Source organism: Atractosteus spatula, chromosome 8 (assembly GCF_055471065.1).
Source record: "Atractosteus spatula isolate fAtrSpa1 chromosome 8, fAtrSpa1.hap1, whole genome shotgun sequence".
NCBI lineage: Eukaryota > Metazoa > Chordata > Actinopteri > Semionotiformes > Lepisosteidae > Atractosteus > Atractosteus spatula.
Genome location: NC_142713.1, coordinates 2,203,572 through 2,213,350, shown reverse-complemented (window position 1 = coordinate 2,213,350; position 9,779 = coordinate 2,203,572). Strand labels below are relative to the sequence as shown.

At 55.1% G+C, this 9,779-nt stretch overlaps 2 protein-coding genes across 3 annotated transcripts in view; one reads left to right on the top strand and one right to left on the bottom strand.

The window, feature by feature from the left end:
- The first annotated feature begins 266 nt into the window (after positions 1 to 266).
- Positions 267 to 6,402, top strand: LOC148829045 (GTPase KRas). The gene is made up of 5 exons (XM_088923308.1): positions 267 to 816; positions 1,455 to 1,568; positions 2,924 to 3,102; positions 3,795 to 3,954; positions 5,522 to 6,402. Exons 2-5 carry the CDS (start codon positions 1,458 to 1,460, stop codon positions 5,627 to 5,629), a joined length of 558 nt encoding a protein of 185 aa, XP_088779434.1. The 5' UTR covers positions 267 to 816; positions 1,455 to 1,457; the 3' UTR covers positions 5,630 to 6,402.
- Positions 6,403 to 7,860: 1,458 nt separating this feature from the next.
- The window catches only part of pold1 (polymerase (DNA directed), delta 1, catalytic subunit), a 30,409-nt gene continuing 28,490 nt past the window's right edge, over positions 7,861 to 9,779 (bottom strand). For both annotated transcript variants that reach the window (XM_088923252.1, XM_088923253.1), the window contains 3 exons: positions 9,719 to 9,771; positions 9,480 to 9,577; positions 7,861 to 9,367 (listed from right to left, as the gene is read on the bottom strand). In XM_088923252.1, coding sequence (XP_088779378.1) covers positions 9,271 to 9,367; positions 9,480 to 9,577; positions 9,719 to 9,771 — 248 coding nt within the window. In that variant the 3' untranslated portion in view covers positions 7,861 to 9,270. The remainder of the gene's footprint in view (positions 9,368 to 9,479; positions 9,578 to 9,718; positions 9,772 to 9,779) is intronic.

The following is a 9,779-nucleotide window of genomic DNA, read 5'->3' as shown; positions in this document are numbered from 1 at the left end:
CCGAGGGTCTTTTCTTCCGGCAATCCTATTGGTCCGAGCTCTTGTCCGTTTTGAACTCCGCGCCTTCCTATTGGTCAACACCGATTTAAAGGGACGCGAGAGGCGGAAGAAGCCGACTTGCGGACCGACGAAAACCTTCCGGTCGTGGTTCCGGATCTCCGCACCGATTGGCGCACGTTAACGTCAATCGGAAAGCAGCGCATCTGATTGGCCAGTCCCTCTCCCGAAAACCCTCACGATTGGATAGACCCGGACGCTCCTCCCCTAAGTCCCTCCTTCCTTCCCTCCTCTTTCTCAATGGAGGACGGTTTTGCTACCGAAACTAATTACGGCTTCTAATTTTAAGACGGATTAATAAAATGTAATGAATTAAAATCTAACTTGTACATCGTTTTAAATCACGATGTAACATTCTAGCACCGGGAGGCATATTTTATTTCAAAAGCTGTTTTTAGAAAAAATAAATTCTCAAACAAGTTGTAACAGCACAGTATTATTTCAGCCCGATATTTAATTTGTTTCTTTAATTAAGAAGAACTATTGTTTAAAACGCTTTTAAATTAAAAAAACAGTGTTCTTTCACTGGGGAAACTACGAGAGTAACATTGTGTGTCTAAATAACGCTGTCAGAGACTATATGACCGCACACTAAATTAAAGGGCCCGGAAAGATTAATTTATTTTAATTGCTATTTCATGGTCTCGGAAAGAGCAATAGCGTGTGGATCTCGAGCAGGTTGATGCGTTTAAATTTCTTTCGCGTGTCAGTGTCAGGATCCGGGAGCCGAGACGGAGCTGAATTCATCGACGCGAAGAGGTACGACTTGAAATATTTCCCCTGGTTTTAAAGATAACCCGAAAGTGTGTGTGTATTAACCCCTCTCTCTCTCAGTGCAGTGTTAATGTACTGGAGTGTCCAGTCAGTGTGTCTGTATTAACCCCTCTCTCTCTCAGTGCAGTGTTAATGTACTGGAGTGTCCAGTCAGTGTGTGTGTATGAACCCCTCTCTCTCTCAGTGCAGTGTTAATGTACTGGAGTGTCCAGTCAGTGTGTCTGTATTAACCCCTCTCTCTCTCTCAGTGCAGTGTTAATGTACTGGAGTGTCCAGTCAGTGTGTCTGTATTAACCCCTCTGTCTCAGTGCAGTGTTAATGTACTGGAGTGTCCAGTCAGTGTGTCTGTATTAACCCCTCTCTCTCTCAGTGCAGTGTTAATGTACTGGAGTGTGCAGTCAGTGTGTCTGTATTAACCCCTCTCTCTCAGTGCAGTGTTAATGTACTGAGTGTCCAGTCAGTGTGTGTGTATTAACCCCCCTCTCTCTCAGTGCAGTGTTAATGTACTGGAGTGTCCAGTCAGTGTGTCTGTATTAACCCCCCTCTCTCTCAGTGCAGTGTTAATGTACTGGAGTGTCCAGTCAGTGTGTCTGTGTTAACCCTTCTCTCTCTCTCTCTCTCAGGTGATGACCGAGTATAAGCTGGTAGTTGTAGGTGCTGGAGGAGTGGGGAAGAGTGCTCTGACTATCCAGCTCATCCAGAATCACTTTGTGGATGAATATGACCCCACAATAGAGGTCAGTCCTGGTGGTTCCTTTGACCATTCAATGTTTAAATGCTGTTTTTTAAATGTTAAATACTAAACAGTAACATCTGTATACTCTGACTCTCTTAAATCACTTTCCCTGTAATTGTAGTAGGCTTTCTTTAGATAGATAGGGGGAACAGTATGGTGAGAAAAGAGAGCACAACTCAGTGTTCATGTGCTGTGGTGTCCAGTCAGTAACCTGTATCTGCAGTGAGCTCTGTGGTGAGAGAGAGGTGCACTTCCTACTTTCTACTACTCTGGGATTAGAGAAACATTCTTCCCTAAATTCAGATATCTAGTCCCAGAGTTCCCACACCTGCCAGAATCACAATGGGTCCCAATCCTACTGGGAGAGGGAGGAGGGAACTCAGTTGAACTGGCAGCCCAGTATGTGATCTCCTGTCACAGCCTGAGGAACAGTGAGCTTGTCTCTCAATAATAATAATACAGTGTGTGATCTCCTGTCCCAGCCTGAGGAACAGACAGTAAGCCTGTCTCTCAATAATAATAATACAGTGTGTGATCTCCTGTCCCAGCCTGAGGAACAGACAGTGAGCCTGTCTCTCAATAATAATAATACAGTGTGTGACCTCCTGTCCCAGCCTGAGGAACAGACAGTGAGCCTGTCTCTCAATAATAATAATACAGTGTGTGATCTCCTGTCCCAGCCTGAGGAACAGACAGTGAGCCTGTCTCTCAATAATAATAATAATACAGTGTGTGATCTCCTGTCCCAGCCTGAGGAACAGACAGTGAGCCTGTCTCTCAATAATAATAATACAGTGTGTGATCTCCTGTCCCAGCCTGAGGAACAGACAGTGAGCCTGTCTCTCAATAATAATAATACAGTGTGTGATCTCCTGTCCCAGCCTGAGGAACAGACAGTGAGCCTGTCTCTCAATAATAATAATACAGTGTGTGATCTCCTGTCCCAGCCTGAGGAACAGTGAGCCTGTCTCTCAATAATAATAATACAGTGTGTGATCTCCTGTCCCAGCCTGAGGAACAGACAGGGAGCCTGTCTCTCAATAATAATAATACAGTGTGTGATCTCCTGTCCCAGCCTGAGGAACAGACAGTGAGCCTGTCTCTCAATAATAATACAGTGTGTGATCTCCTGTCCCAGCCTGAGGAACAGTGAGCCTGTCTCCCAGTAATGCTCCATCCGCCTACAGTACATGTAAATATTTTATAATATGTCTTTGTTGTAAATGTCTGTAATAGGTTCTGTAGATTTTATTTTACTTTTATTTTTTGTTTTGCTTCATGTGAATTTCATTATTTTTATTTGCTTCGGCAACACTGTGGTGTCCAGTCAGTGAACTCTCTCTCTGTCTCTCTCAGGACTCGTACCGGAAGCAGGTGGTGATCGACGGGGAGACGTGTCTCCTCGACATCCTGGACACGGCGGGCCAGGAGGAGTACAGCGCCATGCGGGACCAGTACATGCGCACGGGCGAGGGCTTCCTGTGCGTCTTCGCCATCAACAACGCCAAGTCCTTCGAGGACGTCCACCTGTACAGGTGAGAGGCGGCCCCCCCTGCCGGCGGGGAGAGAGCCCCAGACCCGGCGCTCCGTGTCGGGGCGGTGGTGGGGGGGGGGGGGGAGGCTTGTGGCCCAGACTGGCTGACAGGTCCTGACCGCGGCGGCGCTGGTCTCTTCTCCTGCCCAGGGGTGAAATCGCCGTCGGCCCCCTGCGATTAACGAAGGGCGGCTCGCCGAGGGGGGGGGGCAGGAGGTGTGAGTGGGGCCAGCACGGGGCGCTCACCCTGCGGTCTGTGTGGGTCCTCATGCCCCAGTATAGTGACGGGGACACTAGACTGTAAACAGGCGCCGTCCTTCAGATGAGACGTCAACCCGAGGTCCTGACTCTCTGGTCATTAAAAATCCCGGGGTGTCTCTCGACAAGAGTAGGGGTGTTACCCCAGTGTCCTGGCCAAATGTCCCCCCTGGCCTTTACCCCTCATGGCCTCCTAATAACCCCCCTCTCTGAACTGGCTTCACCCCTCTGCTCTCCTCCCCACTGAGAGCTGGTGTGTGTGAGAGGACTGGAGCATCATCCAGGTGGGGCTGCACACTGGTGGGGGTAGTGGGATCCCCCCTGACCTGGACAGAGCTCGGAGTGGAGGGTCCAGACAGGGCTCTAGCAGTGGAAGCAGTTAATCGATGGGAGAGAAGAGAGAGGAGTGTGTGACCGCCGTCGCTGTCCCGGCAGGGAGCAGATCGCGCGGGTGAAGGACAGCGAGTCTGTGCCCATGGTGCTCGTGGGCAACAAGTGTGACCTGGCGTCGCGGCCGGTGGACAGCCGGCAGGCGCAGGAGCTGGCCAGGGGCTACGGCATCCCCTTCGTGGAGACGTCCGCCAAGACCAGACAGGTGACGGGAGGGGGACACAGGGAGAGGGACAGGGAGAGGGAGTGATCTGGACACGGGGGGACAGGGAGAGGGAGTGATGTGGACACGGGGGGATGGGAGAGGGACACAGGGGGACGGGAGAGGGAGTGATGTGGACACAGCGGGACGGGAGAGGGAGTGATGTGGACACGGGGACAGGGAGAGGGACACGGGGACAGGAGAGGGACATACACAGGGGGACGGGAGAGGACACGGGGACAGGAGAGGGACATACACAGGGGACAGGAGAAGGAGTGATGTGGACACAGGGGGACGGGAGAGGGACATACACAGGGGGACGGGAGAGGGAGTGATGTGGACACAGGGGGACAGGGAGAGGGAGTGATGTGGACACAGGGGAACAGGGAGAGGGACATACACAGGGGGACGGGAGAGGGAGTGATGTGGACGCAGGGGGACAGGGAGAGGGACATACACAGGGGGACGGGAGAGGGAGTGATGTGACACGGGGACAGGGAGAGGGACACAGGGGGACGGGAGAGGGAGTGATCTGGACACAGGAGGGACGGGAGAGGGAGTGATGTGGACATGGGGACGGGAGAGGGACACGGGGACAGGGACGGGAGAGGGACACGGGGACAGGAGAGTGAGTGATCTGGACATAGGGGGACAGGGAGAGGGAGAAAGGGGGACGGGAGAGGGAGTGATGTGGACACAGGGGGACAGGGAGAGGGAGAAAGGGGGACGGGAGAGGGAGTGATGTGGACACGGGGGGACAGGGAGAGGGAGTGATGTGGACACAGGGAGAGGGAGTGATGTGGACACAGGGGGACGGGAGAGGGAGTGATGTGGACACGGAGAAAGGGGGACAGGGAGAGGGAGTGATGTGGACACAGGGGGACGGGAGAGGGAGTGATGTGGACACAGGGGGACGGGAGAGGGAGTGATGTGGACACGGGGGGAGAGGGAGTGATGTGGACACAGGGAGAGGGAGTGATGTGGACACAGGGGGACGGGAGAGGGAGTGATGTGGACACGGGGACAGGGAGAGGGAGTGATGTGGACACGGGGGGACAGGGAGAGGGAGTGATGTGGACACAGGGAGAGGGAGTGATTTGGACACGGGGGGACGGGAGAGGGAGTGATGTGGACACAGGGAGAGGGAGTGATGTGGACACAGGGGGACGGGAGAGGGAGTGATGTGGACACGGGGACAGGGAGAGGGAGAAAGGGGGACAGGGAGAGGGAGTGATGTGGACACGGGGGGACGGGAGAGGGAGTGATGTGGACACGGGGGGACGGGAGAGGGAGTGATGTGGACACGGGGGGACAGTGTCAGGCAGAGTATTTGAGTGTGAGAAGCAGGGAGGGGCTGTTGCTGTGTGAGCTGGTGAGCTGGCGAGGGTGTGGCGGGTGTCTCTGTGGGTCCAGCGCAGCGGGTGAGCAACTGCAGGGCTGAGGGTGCGAGAGGGAGGCAGGGTGTTAGTCTCTGTGTGTGCTGGTGTGTTAATCCTCTCTCTGTCTCTCTCTCTCTCTCCCTCTTTCTCTGTCCCTCTCTGTCTGTCCCTTGTCTGTCTGTCTGTCCCAGGGGGTGGAGGAAGCCTTCTACTCCCTGGTGCGCGAGATCAGGAAGCACAAGGAGAAGCTGAGCAAGACGGGGAAGAAATCGACGAAGAGGCGCTGTACCATTCTATAACGCCCTCTCCCATTGGCCCTCCTGCTGGCCCTGTGTTCTGTAACGCCCTCTCCCATTGGCCCTCCTGCTGGCCCTGTGTTCTGTAGCGCCTCTCCCATTGGCCCTCCTGCTGGCCCTGTGTTCTGTAACGCCCTCTCCCATTGGCCCTCCTGCTGGCCCTGTGTTCTGTAACGCCCTCTCCCATTGGCCCTCCTGCTGGCCCTGTGTTCTGTAACGCCCTCTCCCATTGGTCCTCCTCCTGGCCCTGTGTTCTGTAACGCTCTCTCTCATTGGCCCTCCTCCTGGCCCTGTGTTCTGTTACGCCCTCTCCCATTGGCCCTCCTGCTGGCCCTGTGTTCTGTAGCGCCTCTCCCATTGGCCCTCCTGCTGGCCCTGTGTTCTGTAACACCCTCTCCCATTGGTCCTCCACCTGACTCTGTAACACAGTATCTCATTGGCCAACCATCTGTCTCTTTAGTGTACAACACCGTCTGTGACTGGCTGTCTGCTCCTCCCTTCCATGTCCCTCCATCTCTCTCTCTCTCTCTCTCTCTCTCTCTCCAGTGTGAGTCTTCCTCTCTTCCTTGTCTGGGTCCTGCGCCCCTACCCCTCTGCCCCTCAGTGTTCATGCGCTGTGGTGTCTAGTCTGGGCCTGTAGGTCACCCAGAGAAACGTACTGCAGAAAAGGAAATTATCTGCAATTAGCTGCTCTTCGTATTTTGTAATGACTTTAAAAAAAACTGTAACTGGTGTAAAGTGCTGTATGGTTTTATTACAATAAAAAGGTTTTTTAATCCCTGTCGTTTGGCTGAAATGTTGGATAGGAGGCTCTGAGTGGCTCAAGAAGGAAAGACCTGCAGACACCTCAGTCTGCTGCTGTCCTGTGTTTGTGTCCTGCCGGTCTCTCAGTGACTCCAGCTCCTGTAGATATACTGGACACTACCCTCCACACCAGAGCTGGCTGCTGGTGCCCTGTGTTTGTGTCCTGCCAGTCTCTCAGTGACTCCAGCTCCTGTAGAGACACTGGACACTGCCCTCCACGCCGCAGAGCTGGCCGCTCGTCCTCTTGAGCAGAGACCTGCAGACACCTCAGTCTGCTGGTGTCCCGTGTTTGTGTCCTGCTGTTCTCTCAGTGACTCCAGGACGAATCCAGTGAGAGTCACTCCAGGTCCTGTAGATACACGGGACGCTGGCCGCTCGTCCTCTTGAGCAGAGACCTGCAGCCAGCAGGGACTGATTCAAACAGAGGCAGCAGGAGTCTCCCTGCACAACAGCCAGGGAAAACATGCATTTCTCTCTTATTTCTTGTCTGCGGACTGAAAAGTTTTGCGGGGGACACCGTGGGGGGTATAATTTTTTCTGATGGGGTTTCGGTTCTGTCATGGATATCCCACACTCTCATACGCTCCCCTTGCTTTCTGCTGCCTGTGAACCGAGCTCTGCCCCCCCCCCCCCCTGCAGTGACCCCTGCTGGCGAAGGACTGCGTGCCAGCGGTCTGGCGCAGCCTGCTCATGGGGTGGGTGCGCAGTTCCCCGACGACTCGCCCCATCCTTCCTGGAGAATTCGGCACAACTCCTGCGCTGTGATCCAGCCTGCTCCTGCGAAGGGCTGGGGGGGGGGTCAGGTAGTCAAAATTCAAATTCATTTCTCCCCTGCAGGTCATTCTTGGTGGTGATGTGCAATGCAAGAAAATAAATCAGAAGTTAATTTGGGGGGGAGGATTAATTTGCTAAAGATGGGGCTTAATGAGCAGCGTGATGGGGCTGTAGTCAGCACCGTGGCCGCGCAGGACTAAGCCCCTGGATAGCCGTCTGTGTGTGTGGAGTTTGCGTGTTCCTCTCCAGGCTGGAAGTGGAAAACCTTCACTCCAGTGCACAAGCTGGTCAAACTGCTCCCTGAACGCAGGGCTGTGTGCAGTCAGGCATGAGTGCAGGGACAGGGACAGGGACGGCGTCCAGGCGGGCCGACACGGACCACCCCCGAACCCCCCCCCTCAGGAAACTACTCCGGAAAAGCCGCCTGACCTCGGCCGTGACGCTGGCACCCCGATCTCAAACCCGGGCCCGGAAACGGAAATGAGTACGACTAGGTCACCGGTCCAGGAAACATCGTCTGCTCCTGTGGTCGTGGACTTTCTCCGCACTCGGCGACAAGCACCCCCACTCTCCGCTGGATCGAGGCCCGGCCCGGGTCAGCGGTACCGCGGCCCGGGTCCGAGCGGCGGACAGGACAGACCAGAGCACGCGCGCGGTTTCCACAGAGGCTGCAGAGGACCTTTATTTGAGTTTTCTATTCCAAAAGCGTTCCAAAAACAAACCCACCCCACGGCGATTTCACAAAGGCGACGGCTCCGGAGACGCAGCGCCGACTGGGACCCGGCCCCAGGAGGAGGAGGAGGAGGAGGACTGGGACTTCGGTGGCGTTTCACCCCCACGGACGCAGCTGGAGCGGGCATTCCTGGGCACCCCGAATTCACGGCTCTGTACCTCGGCCCCGGCTGACGCAGTAACCGCTGGGACGCGCCTCACCGGTCGGGCCCGAGTGTTAGCAATATCGGCTCGCACTGTTCATTTACCGTGACACCGTTTCCAGCACCTTCAGCCAACAGGACCCGACACCCAGCCTCTCGCCCAGGCGCTGGGCGTCAGTCCTGACCCAACAGCTTATCAGCTTACTCGCTGATCAGTAACAGCTTATCAGCTTACTCGCTGATCAATCGACAGTGAACAGACACGCCTACACTGGGAGTGACAGTATAATCTGATACACCCCCAGCGGGAGTGGATCTATATCAGACACACCCCCAGTGGGAGTGGATCTATATCGGACACACCCACTGGGGGGAGTGGCACTGTCTGACACCCACAGTGGGAGTGGATCTATATTAGGCACACCCACTGGTGGGGAACTCTATATCAGATACACCCCCAGTGGGAGTGGATCTATATCAGACACACCCACAGTATATGGATCTATATTAGGCACACCCACTGGGGGAGTGGCACCATGTCTGACACACCCCCAGTGGGAGTAACATTATAAACTGACACACCTACAGTGGGAGTGACACTATCAGACACACCCCCAGTGGGAGTGGATCTATATTAGACACACCCACTGGGGGGTTGGCGTTTTCAGACAAACCCCCAACGGGAGTGGATCTATATTAGACACACCCACAGTGGGAGTGACACTATCAGACACACCCCCAACGGGAGTGGATCTATATTAGACACACCCACTGGGGGGTTGGCGTTTTCAGACACCCCCAGTGGGAGTGGATCTATATTAGACACACCCACTGGGGGGTTGGCGTTTTCAGACACCCCCCAGTGGGAGTGGATCTATATTAGACACACCCACTGGGGGGGTGGCGTTTTCAGACACCCCCACAGTATGAGTGACACTGTACCAGAGATGTATCGGGCACAAGGTTGACCACCACCGAAGGTCAGGTGGGATTTGTAACTGAAGAGCTGAAAGCAAATTTAAAAACCTGCCCCCCCGAGAGAGAAGTGAAATCAGCTGCCCTGTGACCTAGAACTCGTAAAAAAACACCCCCACACCAGGAGGCACAGGGGTCAGGGCCGGGGTGGGGGGTCAGTCCCAGTGCCCAGATCCCTTCCTCCTCCTGTCTCGCCCGGGGTGAGAAACCCCCTGGTCACCAGCAGGGGGCGCCGAAGCGCTTCATTAGCCTCTCCTGGTCGTCCAGATCCTTCTGTACCTTCTTGCGCATGTAGAAGATCGGACAGTCTCTACTGCAGAGGGAGAGAGACGGAGAGACAGAGAGGGGGGGTCAGAGTGAGCTGTCCGGGCCGCAGGACGCAGGTGAGGACGGGGGGGGGGGGGGGGGGTGGGACAACGGCGTACCTGGTGCAGAGCACATCCTCGTGCAGCGAGCCCTGGCACCTCTGGCACTGAGTCCACAGTCTGGAGAACCTCTCCTCCAGAGAGCCGAGGTGAGACACCTGAGACAGAGACAGAGACAGAGACGGCACAGCGCTGGTGAGACCCTGAGACAGCACAGTGGGAAGGTAGACACTGGGAAACATGGCTCACACCCACAGTATCACCCACAGTGGGAACTGATCAGTACTGAGGAATCTCACCTCTTTCTGGTACAGCTCAGACTCCCTCTTCTTACAGAAGTCACACACAGCAGCTGGAAGA